Here is a 21,227-nt window from a genome sequence, read left to right on the forward strand (position 1 = left end):
GCATGATTAACCAATGAGCTGTGCCTGGCTCTTAGCAGTGGTGTTATTAAAGGATCCGCTACTTTTTTAATTAAAACACTTATCTAAATATGGATTGCCATAAAGTAGCCTGCCAAACAGAATTTTCCAGATGGACAAGGAAAACGGAAATTGTATAATAATGATGCTGATACTCAGTGTTTGACCAGCACCAAATGGAATATTATATCTTATCCCAAGTAAGATAAAAACAGAATGAGCCCAACATCCTAAGGTCAGAGAGAGGAAACAGTGGTGGGTTAGGCTTGGTCCCCATGGCACCTGGTGAGGGGGGCGGGGCTCTCTGTCTCTGCCAAAGGTGTTGCATATCCAAGTGTTTTAGGTTCTTTCTGTCTTATATTTGAAAGCCTAGAAATGAGTCTTTTTTCCTTCTTTCCTATAATTTATGGTTATAAGTAGCAGCATACATCCAAGTAATTCTTGAGTGGAACAAAAAACAAAGTTGGGGAGGTTAACCAAAGACACAAATTACATGCAGGGACGTCACTGTACATGGAGTAGAAAGGTCCAGCGTATCCCCATATTGTAAACAGCCTTCTGAAATCACAGATCTTTGATTCTATAAACTTCTGTCTCCTTCTCAGACCTGCCCTGTGTATAGCAGAGACCTTCTTCCTGGCTCCTTGAGAAGCTACTGTTTTCTTTCTAGCAATTAATTTGTATTCCCTGTACTGAAATTCCCCCTCTTGTCTACCATAACATTTTGTCTCTTTGGACCCCTAGAATGTGCTGACGTGAAAATATCTATTCCTCCTTCTCCTGCCTCCTTCCACATGGTTGTGCTTCCTTTTGATCTATTTTAATTTCTAGTCCAAGGATATCTGATATTTCCTGAGAAGCCAGAGAGGCACCTCTTGTATGCTGATTTGAAATGAGCTAGTGTGGTCATTTACTAGATAACACAGAGCATCAATGCACACGATAGTTCACATTTTAAATACTGGCATCTGTGAACCAGACCTTCTCCACCTTCTCAGAGGGTCATCCTATCCAGAAATGGCATTATTAGTAATGCATCCTATAGTTTTCCAGTTAGGTAAAGAAACATTAAATAAAGGGAAAGCATTTCTGTCAACTAATATTAAAATATTTACCTTCACATCTGCTTGCTATAACTAGCTTAAAGAAATTAGTTATTCCTGGTGGATTATTCTCACTGGTAATTTTCTAACATTGTGAATTTTAGTCACTGACTTTATAATTTTTATTTCAGAATCCCAGTAATGGAATACTTATTATCTACTTATAATTAAAATGCTTGATTCCCTTAAGAATGTTAATAATTATTTAAATGAATCTGAACTTAATTAAAGGAATTAGATTAGGAGATTAAAATTATTCAAAGGAAGCAAACTTTATTCTTAAAGAACTGTAGACATGAAATACTAAGAAAGAAAAAGGAGGGCAAGGGAACACAAATTTGGTAAAAAGAAACAGAGCCTTAACAGAGCGATCCCTGTTGTGCTGTGGTAGAGGAATATTGTATTAATTTTTCAGTTAAGGAAAGAAATAAACAGGGCACGAAGAACCTGGTAAGCCATATGCTTCCTGAAGATTGGAGCTAGGACTGATTGATGCTTACATTCCCCACCAGACCAATGGAAGAACCTGGGACCTCGTTGACTCTCGATATTTGTAGAATGAATAAGAAAATTTTTGTCTGAAAATTTCAACAAGCAAGTTCAGGAGTCGTTTTGCAACTCAGCTTATCGATACAATGTGTAAAGAAATTCATACTTGGACCTCCTTAGACTGCGTGCCCCTGAGTTATCATGCTGGTTTCTCTGCTGCGGGCATCAAGCGTGAAGCTGCGGGAGCTGGGCAGGAGGCGGCCGGGCTCAGAGGAAGAGCCGGACACCGCGTCGTCCCTCTCGGTAGTGAACTCTTTCCTGCTTTGGGTGGAGATCACCCCTCGTGACCTGGGAGAAAGCGTGGACCTGAAGCAGAATTAGCCTTCTGTGTACATGTGTTGCATTTTTATTCTAATCATACTAAATATTAAAAAGGAAATGATTTCTTGGACAGTGTTGTAAAGGGAAGTGACCATGATGATTGTAATACTAGTTAAATCACACTGAACCATGGGAAACTGCCAGGTTGTGTGTCAAACACAGTCGAACATTGGCAGGTTCACGCGGTTGAACCTAATATTTACTGAACGCTTACTTTGTGACCGACACAGTGCTAAGTAATTTACAGTCTGCTCGCTCATGTAAAATTCGCCCCAACATGTGAACAGGCGAGGACGTTGAGGCTTCGGTAGGTAACTCAGCCAGTGTGGAAGAAGGACATGGGAACTTAGCACAATTTGACACCAGACCCTGTTATCTTAAACAGAATACCACCCTCTTGAAGGAAATATGGGTGTTGTAATGATGTTATCAGATCTCACCTTCTGATCACTTAATTACGTCAACAAAAATGTGACAGTAAAACGTGCCATAGTCGTCCACACTGCAGACTGCTTTAGAAACTTACTTAAAACGACTGCACTACCAAAGGCAAGTCCTGTGGCCACAAAAGCGAATAAGGCGTAATCTCTATTCAAGGAGGCTACATTGAAGTGAGGAGGACAGAGCATTATAAACCTACTGTGACGTTAGAGGTCGATTTTTGTTTGGCCACACGCTTCCATCCAAAAATGAGGATATGTAGTAAGAATGTACAATGCTATGGAGACAGAGGTAAATATTTGAAGCCAGGCAGGTCTTATAAAATTCCTAGTCCGTGTCACTCATGACTATATTGTCCTTATAAATAAATTGCTCTGAGAGCCCAGAGGACAAGTGAGTAATTGATTTTGGAGACGTCAGGGGAAATTTCCCAGAAGAGACGACAAGTGGGCGAGGCCTGAGGCTGAGTGGGCTTCAATAGGCAGGGGAATAGGAAAGCCCTTCCAGAAAAGGGGACGTGTAGAGAGGAAAGTGAAAGTGAGCCAAGGTGAAACATAATAAATGGCTCGTGTGGTAAGGAGCCAAGGAGCGTGTACTACATGACATTCTGTATGCCTGGACCCCAGAGCCCATGGAATGTTGGGAGGGGTCACGTGGGCTTACAGTGGGAAGGGACCGGGACTGAGAATTTCTCCTTTGTCCCAGGAACCAATGATAAGGCACCAATGCATTTTCCCTCTGGAGCTGTAATTTTCATAGAAAAAAAAAAAGTGTGAAATGAAGCATACAAATAAAAAATCCACAGCTCAGTCACTTCGATATAGTTATGCCCATGAACTCATTCCCCAGATCAAGATGAAGAGCATAATCAGCTTCCTAGCTCCCTTGTACCCCCACCTAGACCACCGCCCAAAAGTAACGACTATTCCGACTTCTATTACTGTACAGGGCTGTGAGTCATTTTATTCCATTGCTGCATGTCACACCATTGTGGGAATATGTCACAATTTATTTATCATCCCTCTGTTGATGGACATCTGGGTTAAGTAGCTTCTCTCTTTTTTTTTTCCCCAAGGAAGGACAACTAATGTAATGGGCTTTAGTACAGACTACTTGTGTATGAAGACACATGCACTATCTTTGTGTGATGGTACCAAGTATGAAACTTCAGACGTAGCCTCTTTAATAAAGAACACTCGCGTATCAAGTTCTGTAAATTATTTGCCATTAAAACTGCATTTGAAAGGCCATAGAATGCCGAAAATATGTTTCAGAGACTAGCAGGATGGAGAACATTATTTCTCAAGTCGTTAATATGTGTCCTGGGGGAAAAGAAAAGTCCCTTTTTTCAGGATGCTTGGTTAAACAAAGTTAAAAATGGATTCTCATGGTTTTTATTGGACGCATTGGTATAATAAAAAAGTTTGGTGTGCAAGAGTGAAATATAGATTGTATAGAGCATTTCCCACATTTGGGAAACCAAGTATGTTCTTTTTCCCTCAGAAAACGTGTTGCCATCTCCCAGAAGTCATGTTCCCCAAAACCCAACATAAAAAAAATAAAAACAACTGTGTGGACTTAACTGTGAATTTTGTCCTCCTCCCAAATTCATGGTAAAGCCCCAACCCACAGTCTGACTGTATTTGGAGCTAGGGTTGTCAGGAAGGTAATTAAGGCCAAATAAGGGTGTAAGGGTGGAGTCCTAGTCCAGTAGTTTCCTTATAAGAAAAGGAAAGGACCCTGGTTGCGCACAGAGGAAGGGCCGTGCGAGGACAGATTATTTGCACCCTGGACACTACCCAATCAGAAAAATGTGGCAATTTCCCCTTCAGATTCTCGCAAGAGCAAAACAAATCCATAAAAACAAGGGCACTCATATGCTTTATTCTACCCATAAAACTGCTGCTAAATTAAGTTTTGCATTGTTCAAAATTTGCATAGCCCCACAAGTTCAGGCCGCTCACCCCTTTCTTTAATGGTACATGCTCTCGCTCAATTAACAGTGATGGATTTTTATTGCCTTTCTTCTGAGGGGAGGATTTATATGCCTTTTAATTTGTGTAAGTTGGACAGCATCATAAATGGCTCACCCTGTAAATTACAGAGTAAGCTTGCCAATAAAGATGACCTTGTTTATTAAAATCTAATTAACTGAAGTTTTCGGATGTCCCTGAGAGGGTTACTGGATTTTGGTTTTTCTCCAAGCATCAAAGACCCAGCTGGCTAGAGTTAACCACAAGGCTCGAACCTCACTGTGAAATTACCCAGTTGGTTTTCCCTTCAGTCATTTTCTCCAAGAATTCAAGCTGAAGAATCTTTTCCCAAAATGTGCTGGCCGCCATATTGCAGAAAGGCCAGGTGCACCGTGCTTGATTAGTTATGATTTGAAGAGACGCAGGTGCTCTTTGTTCACTGGATTGGAAATAATAGGATGCTAAACTTGCTATTTAGATGCCCCAGCAGTGATCAAAAAGTTCTAATTATGTGCCACTTTAGGTCACAATCTGGACAAAGTTATATGCTTTCTATATTCTATCTGTATGCATAAGGCATTCATGAGTTTTGCTTCCAAGCTTGGAAAGTAATGTTGGCGAATTGATTGCAGACACGTATGATAAAGCATCATTAATTGATTCAGGTCCCGGTCTACCAACAAAACCTCCTACTGCAGACTCCTCTAGCTTCTGTCCTATGGTTTCTTTCATTTCTCAATTCTCATTCCAGCTTCAAAGCAACTTTAAGGTTGGTCTCTACTCTCTCATTTCCCATTTGATTATCAGTTATTGAAATTCTTCATTCCTTCAGTGGGAGTCTTAGAGATATGTCCCTCGATGATCTTCATGTTCATATACCTGTTGTGCACAGTTTAATTTTAGTGCTAGAGACTTGTGTGATACTGAATACAATTGACCACTTTTTCTCCCTCCTGAAGCTCTCTATCCCTTGGGCTTATGTGTAATTCTTTTGGGTTTCTTCCAAATATTAGATTATTTGTTTTCAGTTTCCTTGTTTCATCATCCTCCCTTCAGGGCTGAGACCCATAGTAATAATAGGCCTCTTCCCATGGCTGCCCTGTGACTTACCTTAGTCCCAGGCACTGAGATATTTTGGAATTTTTGTTGTATTTGGACCATCTTATCCTAAAGAGTACATGCTTCTCATCGTTGTTGGGAGGCCTTGTTCACATGTTTACATCCCACAGCATCTTCAAGATATTAATAATATAAAAACAAATATTGCGCATCTTCAGGGACCTTCAGAATTCAGAGACAGAAAAAGGAAACCACTTCCACCTTCAGACAAGTCTTTCATGTCCACTCGGGGAGCCAAAGGACCTTCTGAGTAAAGTTGGAATGACGAAGTATGTCAAAGACATTTGATGGCTGTAGAGAAAAGATTCGGGCAGTAATCAATATAAGAATAATTTCTGTGGGTTTGCATTACTTGGAGGGGGCTTTAGAACTGGCAGTGGGAAGAAAAAGCAGTGTTTTTTCATTCACAGAAAAATGCTTGGATCATTGAAAACGAGCATATTTTAGGATGGCCAAATCCCCAAAACAAAAATTCAAGGTATGTTGAACTTCCCTTCTGAAGCCACATTCATAAGAACTACCGTTCTTTTGGGTAGTCCCATCTATTTAAGTAAAAACTTAGGAGGTAGAGGATCCAATTACTCAGCTCTCACATTAGTGTTAGGTGATTGCGGGGATCTGTGGGGACAGGGAAGAAATGCCTTATGCAGAGGTTAAGTTAAAAAGCCTAGGTTTAGAATTGTTTCATATCCATGGAAGGGACCATATGTTAGGTTTTCTTCCTTTGTCTTGGATTTTCAGCACTGGCTTCCAGGCCATGCTCTAGAGTAAGGGCTGAAGCATCCTGACATTCTATAAAGCTGATTTGTGTAGTTATCTTCCTGAGGTGACGAAAGAGAAGCCTAAAAAATCCCTAGAGATGTCTCAGAGGCCCGTGGGGAAGACTTTGTTGCAACACTGCCCACATAGTCCATCTGCTCCCAAACATCACCACCATTAGGAGAGTGGGAAGGGGGAATGTCAAGAGAACAAACCAGAGCGCTTAACCCACGACTGCAGGAGTTAGCCCAGGACCGACTCGCACCAGCCGGGAGTACCCTGCCTACCCTCACGGTGAAGGGCATGTGCGTGTCACCAGGGGCCTCCCCTGGCAGAGTTCAGTAGGACAAGAATGCCTGTGGGCCAGATGTAGAACCTGTGGAATGAAGCCAACCCTGAGCATCCTTGCAAGGCACCCACCTGAGGGCCAACGAGCCAGCGGTGAGATGCAAAGCAGAGCGCATGGCGCTCTGACATCTGCGTGTGTCTGTTGGTTAGAAATAAAGCTTCAGGAACACTGAGTGCGTGAGAACCCCCTAACTGTTCGTTTTTTACAATGTATCAGACCAGTATACGTGAAGGTTTTCCCATTGACTACTTTTGAGATTCTAGGCGCTGGCCATTAATTGCTAGAGATGAAAACATGGGAAAATGGCAACGAGGCCACGCATTCAGTCTGCCTTCTTCTGTAATCATATAACACACGAGGCACAGTTTTCAAAACCACAAGGAACCCTTGCTGGGGGAAAACGTGGACAGACAAAATAAACTGTAAACAGCTCACACTAGTCTCCATCCAGTGAGACAACTTTTCTGTAAGAAATAGGTTTTTATGTCATATGAAGGAAAACAATTGAAATTATGTTAGCAGGATTTGAGAAATGTAAACCTGCATCTTTTAACATTCTAGAGCAGTGGAAATTGGTCTGCTTTTCCTAGATCATCCACTCAGGAGCTGAGCCCCCTAGAGGAGGCTTAGTTTTATTCCAAATCTGTTACCTCGTCTGAAAAATGAGGATGCTAGCTAGATAATCTCTCCAACAAATGCTGGGTACTGTACTGACAGCTTTTGGGGATATTACATAGAACCACAAAGTCCTATCCTCAAAGGGCTTCCATGAAAAACATACCTAACATTTTTTATGTTTTATGCCACACATGTACATATGCCAGATTTGTTCACACAACTACTGCTTGCCGTGCTAGAACTACAGAACACAAAGAGAGGAGGAAAGAAACATAAGTAGAATCAAAGAACTGTAGGGAAGGAAAAAGTTTTATTCTACCTGCCTCAGGCTGTCCAGTTGGGGTCCCCTAAACTAGACAGGCCTACAACAGACCAGTAAGAGAAAAACAAGCAAGTTTATTAACATGTGCACCATGCATGCACAGCAGGGAGCACCCAATGGTGAGTAACCCAAAGGGGTGATTAGAACTTGGGCTTATGTACCATCCTATGCCAAAGGACAAGAGGTTTGGGGGTTCCAGGTGGGGGAGATCAGTTATGATCAGGAAAAGTATGGCAAACGAGAGTAGTTTGGTAAGATTTGGTATGCAGACTTAAATCAGTAACTTTTCCACTGATGGGAGTTGTTCAGAGTCCTCCCCTTGCTGGTACAATTAACGGAGAGATCTCCACAAATGGAAATTTCCTTTACAAAAGGAGAATTTGTCCTCTTTTTTTTTTGAGCTTCTCTTGTGTCTGCTGATCCCAGTGGCCTTTAGTTTAAAATACTCAATCTGCCAAAGAGGCGTATTTTGAGCTGCATATTCTCCATACCATTCAGAACCAACATCACTTAACCTTGTGAAGCAACAATGGCCCCGATAAACTTGGCAGCTTACAGTTAAATAGCTCCAGAGTCGAATCAGGACTCCGGTCTCTAACATCTAATTGTTGTGCCCTCTCCACTTTATTAATTATATATGAGGCTTCTAATTGAATCCTACTTTCTAAAGGAAAAATAAAACCTCAGTTACAGAAAGGAATAATAAAAATGTTTCAAGAGCTTTTAAGGAACTCCAATTACCAGAAAGATTTCCTTACTCACATCTCAGGGTTGATAGTAAGCACATACTGGTTACTATTTCAGGACAGTGCCCAGTGAACATCTATGTATATTCATGTATTTATTCAGTCATGAAACATATGGAGTAAGCTCCTTTTAGATGCCTACTAGTACTTGGTTTATAAAACTGCACGAGACGATATATCTGACCCCAGGGAACTTGCATCCAGAAGGAAAATCAAGGAAGAACATTTTGCATAGAATCCTGAAATGGCTATACGGGCTCTTTTTAAGAGATTCTACACTGAACAGATAATTAACTTGCATTTATAAAAGGCCTGCACTATTCCCACTGAAAAGGAGTAATTGAATCTGTAATTACTTTCGTTTCATAGGGGATATAGACGTGACTTCTAAATTTCTAATTGTAATGGTTATTTTCTTCATTACTCTAATTACTTTGTAGAGAACACTGCCTTACCTCCATTGAGGAAAGCTCAATAGTCAATGGTGACTGAGGACACCCACCATTGGCAGTATTTTAAAAGTTCTACTTTATTGGGTATGAGACAGTTCTGTTGTTGATTTTAGCTCCTGGTGACCCAGCCATGCTGAGATTGCCCCCAAGTGCACTGGGAGCAAAGGCATTGGCATGATCCTGACTTTGGTGGATGAACATGGAGGAACTGGCAGACCTGTTCCACAGTGACAGGAGGGCTGTTCCTTTAAGACTATACTCAGTCACCCTGGCCAGTGTGGCTCCGTGGATTAAGCGCCGGCCTGTGAACCAAAGGGTCGCTGGTTCAGTTCCCAGTCAGGGCACGTTCCTGGGTTGTGGACTAGGACCCCAGTTGGGGGTATGCAAGAGGCAACCACACATGGATGTTTCTCTCCCTCTCTTTCTCCCTCCCCTCCCCTTTCTCTAAAAATAAATAAATAAAATCTTTTTGAAAAACAGACTACAGTCAGTCACCTCTCTATTGTCATTTCAGTGATGCGAGGAACATTCCCCCCTCTCCCCAATCCAACCTCCACCATTCATAGAGGTCTGGCTTCCAAAAGTAGCCTTCTGTCTCATTAAGGCATTGCTATTAAAATGGATGGACAAAAATCACATTATTCACTGAAAGTGGATTTTAATGGGGGCCAGGACAGAGGACATTAACCTCCTGCTAGGGAAAGGCAATGGGGTGATTCTCCAGACAGAAAAGATGTAGGAGGACGGAGTTGAGGATCAAAAAAAGACAAAATAAAAATTCTCACCTACTTAAAAAAAAGTTTTAATAGAAGTGGCCTTGACTTGAGTTTATATACCTTTTTTATGGACATTAGGTATGAACTAGTAAGCAGCTAGGTAGCAGTTGGTATTATACCCTAAAGAAGCGTCTCATTCCTGGGTGGAGTCTATCTCACTTTGTGTAATAGATGCGTTCCTGAATAATTATTTGGGAATCAACATTTGTCAAGTTCAACTGTATATCCCTCTTTCCTTATACCTCCAAAGTTATGAGGAAAAATGAGATCATTTGTGAGAAAACAGAATATTTTGAAATTCTGTACAACACTAAGTTATTTATGTGCTTTTTTATTCAAGAGATAAAAGCAATAACAGCAATGCAAAGATCATTAATTTTAATCATGAACCTACTTCTGGCCAAGATGGAGATGTAAATACACACACTGGGTCTCCTCACAACTAGGAAGGAATTAACCACTTCAAAACTTAAAACAAACAAAAAAAAAAAAAAAAAAAAAAAACAAAATCCAGAACATTGAAACTATAGGGAAGTTCAGCAAAGAAATAATCAGCCATAAAGGTAGGAGGGGTGGGGCCAGGATGGAGAGAAAGAGGAGTAGCAACTGTGGGGGCGGTGCTTGGCAGGCAGCACCCCTGGATCCAAAGCCAGAGGCGCAGGTAGGCGTGGCTATCAGTACAGTGGCTGTAGCCATGGCCAAAAGCACAGCCGTACAGCTTAAATCCAAGAAGCAATCCCAGCCCCAAACCAGACAAATCCCAGTCCCAGACCAGACTGCATAGCTTGCGGTTCCAGCGCCGGGGAAAATAGAGCTGCATTGCTTCTGACTGTGAAAGCCAGTGGGGGTTGGGGCAGAGGAGGAAGCTACCAGTCTCAAAAAGGAGGCCGCTTGCTTAGTACAGAAAGAGGGAGAAGTGCCTGGAAAAGTGGTGGCAGCCAGCACTGTTCCATCTCAGACCCCTCCCCCACATACAGCACCAAAATGCGGTAAAACAGATCGCCAGCACTAACAAATACCAAAGCCTCCACCACCTATAATGTAACAGGTGTGACAGCCCTACCCAAATCACAGAGGCAAACACAGAAAGCTGTCAAGATGAGGAGACAGAGAAGTATGGCCCAGAAAGGGGGACAGATCAAGGTCCCAGTGACAGAACTAATCAACGAGCAGATATCGAATCTAACAGATGAGGAGATAGCAAACCTAACAGATGCACAGTTCAAGGCACTGGTGATAAAGATGCTCACAGACTTGACAGAAAAGGATAAACAGGACGGGGAAAGAATGAAGGCTATCCTGGGTGAAATAAAGGAAAATCCACACAAAGCAAGTGGTGAAGGGTCCAAACCAACGAATTGGAACATAAGAAAGAAAGAAGCAGTCAACCAGGAAATGAGAATTAAAAAAAATGAGGAGAGGCTTAGAAACCTCTGGGACAGCTTTAAACGTGCCACCATCTGAATCCTAAGGTTGCCAGAAAAATGAAGAAGGAGAGCAAGAAATTGAAAACTTATATGAAAAAATAATGAAGGAAAACTTCCTTAATTTGGGGAAGGAAATGGACATACGGGTCCAGGAAGCACAGAGTCCCAAACAAACTAGACCCAGGGAGGACCACACCAAGACACATTATAATCAAAATGCCCAAGGTTAAGGAAAAAGGGAGAATCTTAAAAGCAGCAAGAGAGAAGAGGAGAATTACCTACAAACGAATACCTATAAGACTGTCAGCTGATTTCTCAGAGGACACTTTGCAGGCAGGAAGGGACTGGCAAGCAGTATTCAATGTGATGAAAGGCAACCTGCAACCAGGATTACTCTATCCAGCAAAGCTATCATTTAGAATGGAAGGGCAGATGAAGTGCTTCCCAGACAAGGTGAAGCTAAAGGAGTTCATCATCACTGAGCATTATTATAGGAAATGTTAAAGAGACTTATTTAAGAAAAAGAACAAAACTATGAACATTAAAGTGAAAACAGTATCACAGCTGTCAACAACAGAAGCTAGGGAATGAAAACAAAGGCAAACTAAACAGACAACCAGAGTGGGAACATAATCATAGGTATGGGAAGCATTAGTGGAAGTCATTAGTAAAAGGGTAACTTTCCAGAAAGATTTTTGAAGGATTTTACCTTTTGACCTATTTTTTCTATTTACTGTGGAAAAAGTGTCATGTGTCTGGGGGTGGCATTAGGAGGCAGGAAGGATCAAGAGAAAAGATACAAAGAATTTTAGGTGCACCTGTATGTGAACATATTGTTTGAACCAAAAATCACACAAAAGATTCCAAAAAGTTTGGAAACAGTCCTGGAGATGAAGATTTGATGCTAAACAGTATTGGCATTTTCAGGTTATTACAGTTGCAGATGGTGACTATCAGGCATGTCCCGGAATACCAAGGATGTTTGCTTTTTAGTAAATGAGGTACTTCACATTTTAAAGATAGTTCGGGAAGGTGACAGGTATGGCTGATTGGGGTAAAGGGTACAGATTCCCAATAAAGAATGAGCTTGAGCCTGGAACAAGGGTGAAATTCAGAGAGTGTTGTATGCCATGTTGAAGTCTTGACTTATGTTACAGGATTTTTGTAGAGGTGAAGGGTGAGGAGAGAGGGCGGAAGAAGACATCCTGGGAAGAGTGATCTGAGGTCCTATATAGGAAAGCAAGGTCAATTGAAAATGGGAAATTGATAGAAACTTTAAAACCTGGGTAAAGCCCCTCTAAAAAGGGGTCAGTAACGATTTCATAGTCCCAGGTTCATAGTCGCGAAGTGGAGGACTCTGAGACCAGAAAATGTACCACTTCCTAATTCCACATACCGGGACGCACAGTGAGCTGTGAGGTTGGAAAGCGTCTCTCCCCACTGCCAGCTGGTATTCGCAACTATCTCCAGTTCTTTTTAAAAATTACTTTGTTGAGGTATAGCTTACATGCTATAACATCTACCCATTTAAAGTATACAATGCAAGGATTTTTAGTTAAGTCACCCAGTTGTATAGCAAATTACCGCAACCCCTGTAAGATTTCCATTTACCTCGAATCCTTGTTCCCATTCCCAGCCCCAGACAACCACCTTCTGTCTACTTTTCTGTCTCTGTAGATTTGCCTTTCCTGACGTTTCATATAAACGGAATTATAGAATATATGGTCTTCTGTGGCAAACTCTTTTCACTTAGCACACTGTTTTTGAGGTTTATTCATTTTGCACTCATTTTATTTTCTTTTATTGCTGAATAAAAGTATATCCATCCTTTGTATGGATATACTACACTTCGTTTATCCATTCACTAGTTCAGGGACACTTGGGTTGTTTCCACTTTGGGGCTACTATGGATAAAGGTGCTGTGAACATCCACCTAAAAGTCTTCATGTGGATGTGTGCTTTTATTTCTCTAGATATCCAGGAATGGAATTAGTGGGTCATAGGCTAAATCTGTGTTTAACTTTTAAGAAACTGCCAAACTGGTTTCAAAAAGCACTATACCACTTTACAGCCACACTGACAATGTACCTGATTCCAGCGTCCTGAAATCCTTCTTTGTCCTTTTTATTGTAACTATTTCTGTTATTTTCCCTTCTTTATTATTTTCCTTTTTATTCTAGCTACTCTAGTGGGAATAAAGTACCATCTCAGTATAGTTTTAATCACATTTCTCTGATGACCAATAATATTAAATATCTTCTTATGTGTTCATTTCCCATTTCTTTCTCTTAAGCCTTTATAGCTAAAACTTTAACCTCCTGGATTCTTCCAGAAATTTCTAGCTTAGGTGATACCGTGAAGGAAAGGCATGAAAACTCACTGACTAGAATTGTTTTTTATTTTTTAAGTAACCAATTACTCTGCTAGAATTACAGAATAGATTCATAGTATGTTCTCTTTCATAATATCGGGTGGAAGGGGAGGCTCTCAATGACAAAGCCAGGGATGTTTGTTTTTGTTTAGGTTTTTTTTTTTTTTTCTTTTTCACTGAGCCAAGGGCAAGGCTGCACCTCCAGGAGGCTTGTGTGTTTCTCACAAAGATAAGAAAAGAAAGCAGGGGAAGGACAGCAGAGTAAAACAGAATTCCTCAGGAAAATGGCACTCAAGCAAAGCAACAGTAATGTTATCAAACAGAGAGTGGGGGTCAGCATCCCACTACCACCCACAGGCAAATTCCGGGGGCAGGGGTTTCCTGAGAAAAGGAAAGAGGCCTTTTATTCAGAAGCTGCACAATCCGGGGGGGACGGCAGGCACCTGTCTGAAAGCCCATCCCCTCCGGGACACGCAACAGAAAATCCAGCCATGCTCTGCCAGACCCATCCAAGGCTGTGCCCAGAGTTCCTTCTCCCATTTAAAATGCTATCATTTTGAGAACTGCAAGTGGCTGCAACGCAACCATCCGGGTGACTTAGCTTTTTCCCCGGTTGCAGTCTGGCCTAAGGCTCCTTTCTGGAGTCTGCGTGTGGGGACATGGGGACGTCACTGCCATCACCACATGACTTGCAGGGCCTAGCTGATCCACAGAACACTTCAGCCTGCTCTTCCATGCCAGTGGGTCCCAGAGGAAGAGAGAGAATATTTCTCCCTTTCCTCCATTTTAATCTGTGGCCCAAACTTCTGCGTGTTCCATGAGGGCCCAACTTCCCCAGCCAATCCTGTTTCCTTCCCAACCAGGCTGACAGGACAGCCCCTCCCCCGGCTGCCATGCGGACCCTTACAGCCTGCGCGCAGCTGTGAACTCCGGTTCCACCTTCAATCGGGGACTGGAAGGGAGTAGGCAGGCCTGTCCCTTTGTCAGTCGCTCTCATCAGCCCCTCACGCACTCAGCACGATGACTTTCTCTAGCACATCTTTGCCCAGTGGTGGGGAATTTGTCGTCTTGCACTGTGTGAGCTGGGTTACGGGGCAAACGACACTGCACCTGCTTTGGAGCTGTTCCCAGCCCTTGGCCCCGCCATCTGGCCAGGTCTGTCTGTATCAGCGATGCCGAGTTAGCCGAACAAAATCCACGGAACCAGGTTTAACTATAATGGCAACATCAGAGTCAGGGCCTCTTTGAAGTGGCCGGTAGAATTTTTCTAATGTACAAAACCACTAGCAGGTGTAATTAGGTCATGCTAACATGATCAATAGTTACTGATTATCTTCCTCAATTAGATTGATCTCAGGTGGTAAGGATCGTAACTCTCAACAAAGACTTGTTTCTCTTGCTAAATAAATTTTGCACAGGTGCTAAGATGGACGTCTTACGGATGGTTCGAAGGGTCCCTCCTCAGATCTTGGTTTCTTCCCTTTTCACCTGCTCATCATTTTTTTAAAAGTGAATTGTGGGCTGTGCTGTAGCATCGCATTAGAAACTTCGTACTATTCCAGCCACTTTATCGCCGTCCATGAATTTGTTTCCACGGCCGATTTGTTTCCAGCACAGCCCACTGCTTTGTGAGTTTCACACACTGTTGTTTGTGACTTTAAAATCTCCAGAGCCCTATTTAGCTCTCTCATCAAAAATGACGCAGGAAGTAACTTTATCGTTTTTTCTCAGCTGATAATTACTTTTCATGTTTTCTTGGTTTGGTTAGAAATATCTAACTGTTATAAGTAGTCGCTGAACTGCAACCTTCTATAAACTTTAGTATATTATTAAGACCTCTTTTACTTAGTATGTAAATGGCGTAAGAGATTCATGTGAGTAAAAGCTTACAGATATCTTTAAACTTACTACTTACAAATAAATAACCTCAACATTTCAGGAAGATAAGTGTATCTAAAAAGATGTATTTTTCACCTCATCTATAAGTGAAAATTAGAAGACAAAGGCTTTAGCTGACACTGGTTTTTCAGTTTTCTTCTGTTTTGTTTTTTCCCTTATTTTTTTTTTTTTGGTGGGAAGTCCTAATCTGGGATCCAGATGATCTAGATCCTAATCACAGCCTACACTTCTGAGCTGGCCTTGGCTGATTTTCTGTACAAGAAGCAGCCCAGTATGCATAGGTATTCAGTGTGTGGTCCCTTATTATTATTGTTGTTTTATATGAATTAGAGTAGGGTTATTTATATATTTTTTATTTTCATCCTGGCCTTAGAATTTTTTTGAACACACACGAATAAGTAAAAAATAATAATACATCCGTTCTCGTGAAGTTATATTTTATGTTCAGTATAAAACAATGCCTTTTAAAATAACGTGAAGTTGAAATAAATATTTCAATATTAATAGATATTACTCATTTTACTCTAATTTTTTAGTGACTGCATTGTAACTGAATACACATTATTTTATATAATTTTGGATTACCAATTTGAATATTTGCCTCTCTGTTCTTATTCATTTTGAGACTTTATTGGCTATCAGAGTTAACATTAAAAATGTTACCAGAAGTGCATTTATCACATAAATAAAAGTACATTGTTGAGTCCATGATGTTAATTTTTTAGTTTCATTGACCAACAAGGCAAAGGTTTTGATAAATTGTGCCTTATAAATTTCTATTATCTCTGATGTTAATCAGTTTGAATTGCAAAATAATTGAATAGTGGCCCATTTTACTGTTAAAAAACAAGTCCAAATATATTGGAACTCTACATTTATAAGATGATTATAAAGATTAAAACTATATTTTCAAATTATAAAAGTATATAGATAAGCAAATTCTTAAAAAGTTGTGTGCATATCAATTTTGGTGATAAAATTAAATAATGATTGGAATATATAATTCCAAACATTTGTTTTCAAAGTGCTTTTCATTAGCACAAGTTTTGATATAATTACTTGTTTATTCATTATAAATAAATCAGCTAAGATCTGCATTCTTATATACAGCTGGTGGAAATGTCAATCGATACAAGCGCTTGGGAAAATTGTTTGAAAATATCTACTAATGTTATACATATATATAAATGAACATATATACCAAAGCTAATGATCTGACCCAGTATTTATGCTTTGGGGTAAATGCCCAACATAAATTAGCCCTTACAAGCAACACATTAATAAGAATGTTCATAACAGCTTTGTTCAATCGCCAAACACTGGAAACCAACCCAAGGGACAACAGAAGGATGTTCATTCTCATTATAGCGTTGTGTTACATTTTTATGAACATAGCACAATTATTCTGCAAAATATTTTTTGAATAAACAACCCGGATGAATCTCACAGATATAAGGTCAAGTGAAAGGAGCCAGGCACAGAACATCATGGAGATTCTCCCATTCAGAGATCTTTTTAAAAAGTAAGCATAGCATCATTTTTTAAATTACAGCTCCTGTTCACTCTTATTCTGTATTAGTGTAGCCATACCGTCTTCCAGTCACTGGGACAGTTGAACAGGGAGAATCCCCACAAGCCGTGGAGCACCCACTCTCCTTTCAGAATAAATACTTGTACCGAAGGCGACACATGCTGCCTGCCATGGAGCGCAAAGTCAATAAAAGCGTTAATAATTACGGTATCTCTCACTATTAAGTTAAGTACATTGTGGTTTGAAGGGTTCCTTTCCCCATCCCAGAGATTTTCTGGTGCCTCTGAAGCCACATTTGCCTGTGGCGGTGAGTTGAGTGACAGTTACCTTCCATGACACTTAGTGGAATATTTGCTCAGTAAATCCTCAAAGGTGATTTAGAGCGGGAGGGGGCAACCTTTTCCTATAAAGGTCCCGATAATAAACGTTTTAGGCTTTGAGAGCCATATGAGCACAATTCTAAAGTTCTGTAGTGCGGAGGCGTCCTTGACAATGTACTTTTTGAAGTGGCGGGATTTCAGTAAAACTTTATTTATGGACACTGACTTTGAAGCTCATGCCATTTTCCCCTGACAAAATATTATTCTGCCTTTGTTTTTTTTTTTTTTTTCCAGCCTTTTAAAATGTAAAAAATCCTTGTTCACTCAAGGGCCACAAGAGTGGAGGCGAAAAGATAAATGGTTCTCGGGACTTGGTTTGTAGACCCCTCGATTTAAGTCATGCGATTCTTAATGATAATGAACTTGTAGAGAATCTCCACCTGAAGTCCCACAGGGGTACACACCACCGTTTTTGGTCAGTTGTCAGATTACAGCATGTTGTCAATGGGTGCTTTCATTTTTTGGTTCCTTCAGGAAACAGGAAATATCATATTTAATGTCAAAGGCTTTGTGCCCTCTCTGACTGACACCATTTTAATCGATGGAAGTTCAAGTAAAAGAAGTTGGGTTTGCAAAGATCCCACTGAGGTATTTGAGGTCGGTTTGTTAATAGCTACAGTGTCAGTAAGAGTCACAGTGTTGTTCTGCATGGTCTTAGTTCTGATTTGATAAACATTTTTTTTAATAACCTTGAATTTGGAAACTTGAAAGCAATGAAATACCTAAGGCACTGTACAGTACCCTTGTTGGAGGCCCACTGGCTAGATTCCGGACTCCTTCCTGGGTTTCTCTGGGTCCTGACCCCTGAGGGCGTGTGTGTTCTCTGACATTCTAGAAGGTCAGGGGGGTAATAACTGCTCCTAACAGCATAGCACTTTGGAGGGCAGCCTTCCAAGTGGGCTCCCCTCCATTTTCTGCTCTATTTACCAAGATGTGTGAATGACAAATCTTTAACCCGATTTTTGAACTCCCTCATTCTTCTATCCAAAATTAGTTTTCTTTTCCATAATCAGCTATATGTCCAATTTCAAAATTGTAATTTAAATTCAGACAAAAAATAATGTAAAAAGTTAAAATTCTGGAATGTCTTTATACTGATTAGTGCCTACCACCCATCCAGCCTTCAGTGAGGGGATCCCTCAGCCTCAGCGCACAGAAGAGGAGGAGGGAGCAGGGGGTTCCCACGAAGCTGAAATCTGTGCTGTGCATAATTTGCCTTGAGTCCATCCCCCAGGATGCCTCCTGAATAGCTTTTCCATCCCAGAATCAGTCCTTTGCAACTATCCTCATCCTCTTCCTTAACTTGGGGTGGGTGTGGGGGAGAGTTAGGAGACCTGAAACAAGGTAAGTCCAGTAACCAGGAGAAGGAATCTAAGAGGAAAACCAGATTGAAGCTCTGCTCCTCATTGTGGATGGCAATGGGCGCATTGTGAGCACCTGCTCTGTGCTGGAAACTTTCCGTAAACTCTTTCATTTGGCAGAATAAACCAGAAGAGATGGCGCACAGCAAGGAAGAGAGCCTCTGAAGCCCCCGCTTCAAAGCAGTTAAGGAGACAAATCTTTTTTTAAAGTCGGGTTTTGTTTTACATGTTATATAAGAGATAAGGTTGACTTTGTTGAACTTTTGATCCATGACAACAGCAAACTCTGCATGTGTGCTCAGCATTTGACATGTGTTCTTCAAATGGCAGAGTGGTCAACTGTCAACCCAAAGTAGCATGCAGCATATGGGTTGTGACTCTGGAAATTGGGGCGTCACTTCTGTGGTCCAGAAGGCGGAGATATCATAGTTGCTTCTGAGCAATGCACTGCGAGACCCTCCGATGGAGGCGAGAAAACTCTTTTAACCACGGTCCTACTTGGTGAACTTCTGCACAATTACTGGAATGTGAACAGTTCTTAGTTAGCGTAAGCAGTTATAAGAAAAGACGTGTTTCTGACTCAGCGTCCTGACCCTTTTCTCTTTCCCTGTGATTCAGGAGGAAGGACGCTGGCTTCTTATCCTACAAAGATCACCTGCCGGTGAACCAGGTGGTGGTTGGAGATACTGACCGATCGGGCTCGGAAGCGAAACTGAGTGTGGGCCCACTGCGCTGCCAAGGAGACCGTGAGTTTACGCAGCAACTGCGGCTTTCGCTTTCCTAACAATTTTACATGATGTTTCCCAGTGAATCAGAGGGTGGCAAAAAAAACACACTACTCTTCTCTAACTCCTAAAGAAACGCCCTACCATGCAAACAGCCCAGCGCAGAGCTAGATAGACCTTAACACGGAGAAGAAGACAGGAGCCCTAAAGTTTTCCATACAAGGAGCCTAGATTTGGGCAGAAAATGTGGACATCCGTCTTCCATGTGTGTTCCAATGTAATGACTTTGACTACCTGAGTTTATGATGGTATATAAATAGCCGTGCTAATAGCATAAAAGCAGCACTCAACAGCTGCGATTCCACTGAGTGCTGCTGTTAATGCCATTAGCATGACTATTTATATCACCCGGAACCCAGTTTACGCTGCTATAAATAGCACCGTTATGGCTTAATGTATCACTGTAAACTTGGATCGTGGTCATATAAAGCTTGACATTATTGCTACCAAATTTCATCATCATCATCAGAGTTTGCTAGTCCCTTGTAAGCCAGAGAGAGACTGTTTCTGTACCGATGGCTCGCTTTCCAGATTCAGCACCATGGAGAGCAGTCGGGGGGCTGCTGGCTGGGGCTGCGGGAGGCGGGGACTGGAGTGATGCTCCCACCTAATCAGGGCACTGTTAGCGTTTTTACGTCGTCTGATACCCTTCAGTGTGCTCTATGCGCCGCCAGAGGGACATGATGGCAGGTTTCTATGGGGATTCTGCAATGAGCATCCTGGCTGCCATTAGCCCTCTTCTTGTCTGGGCACGCGACTGGAGCAACTCCCCCTGAGAGTTCTTTGCATCTGTGATGCTGTGGTGGGCATCGGGGGCCTAGATCCTGTTCCCCAAATAGCTGATGTGCCAGGAGACCTCAGCAAACCCTCCATTTGCTAAACGGTGGTAATGAGAAGACCACCTGCGTCCCAGCTCCTCCTGGGAAGCCGTAAAGATTTCAGTGCCTGGATCTGGATTCCTCCTAGCAAAGCATTTGATGAGATGGGATATTACTTCCACTTCCGTCAGCAAAGGAGAGGCAGAACTCCTCGATGCAACAAGCCGTTGCATCCAATCAAAGAGGTGTTCTGAGGAATGTCGGGATCCGTGTTAACTGTTCGATATTTAGTAAAAGGAGGCTGTTTGCAATTAAACGGGGCACTGTTCTGGATACAAACAAAAGATGGAGTTGGTACTGATTTTTCTCCTCTTACATGGGAAAGGTGAAAAAGCTGCCTTTAAAGTGGAGACTGGTCCAAAGAGCTTTATCACGCACTTATTGAGCAACAATGCTTCGTTTGTCTAGTCAGGCTCAGTAGAAGTGCGCAGTAAGATATTTAGTGTCAACTGTTTAGGAAAAGACTATTGACCTACAGTAATAATAAGTCTGCATTTTTAAACAGAAATTTTGAGAGATGGACTCTCGTTTCATTCTCAAAATAGGCAAGTTCTTGTGTGTTGTCTCATAAAAACTATTCTTTACGTCATAATTACTAATAAATATATACAGGTAAAATGTTCCACATGTAGTTTTAATTCTGAAGTTAGCTTCGAATTACAGAAAGGGTTCCTATTAAGTAATTGATTAACTCAATATAGTTATAAAAACCACACTTCTGCAAACTTTGGTTACCATTCTGAAAGAGAAGATTCCAGCTACATTAAATAGTCTATGTGGCAGTGTATTAACAGTTTTATTAGCTTGTTTTCTCTTAACCAGTTGAATCAGCCCTCAGGAAGACTTTATTATGTGTCTCTTTGTCTAGAACTCTTCTAAGTACTCTGGGGAATAAGAAAAAGACGTTCACTGTATCTATGAGTCTGTCTCTATTTTGCTTGGTTGTTCAATTTGTTCATTAGATTCCACATATGAGTGAAATCATATGGTACTTGTCTTCCTCTGACTGGCTTATTTCCTTAGCATAATACCTTCTAGATCCATCCATG

At 41.4% G+C, this 21,227-nt stretch overlaps 1 protein-coding gene across 1 annotated transcript in view; it reads left to right on the forward strand.

Moving 5' to 3' along the window:
- The window catches only part of CNTNAP2 (contactin associated protein 2), a 1,071,500-nt gene that overhangs the window by 785,238 nt on the left and 265,035 nt on the right, over positions 1–21,227 (forward strand). The window contains exon 14 of the mRNA XM_090286919.1: positions 19,134–19,261. Within this exon, the coding sequence (XP_090143045.1) occupies positions 19,134–19,261 (128 nt within the window). The remainder of the gene's footprint in view (positions 1–19,133; positions 19,262–21,227) is intronic.

The sequence above is a fragment of the Furipterus horrens genome, unplaced genomic scaffold, assembly GCF_987537825.1.
Source record: "Furipterus horrens unplaced genomic scaffold, mFurHor1.1.pri manual_scaffold_9, whole genome shotgun sequence".
Classification (NCBI taxonomy): Eukaryota; Metazoa; Chordata; class Mammalia; order Chiroptera; family Furipteridae; genus Furipterus; species Furipterus horrens.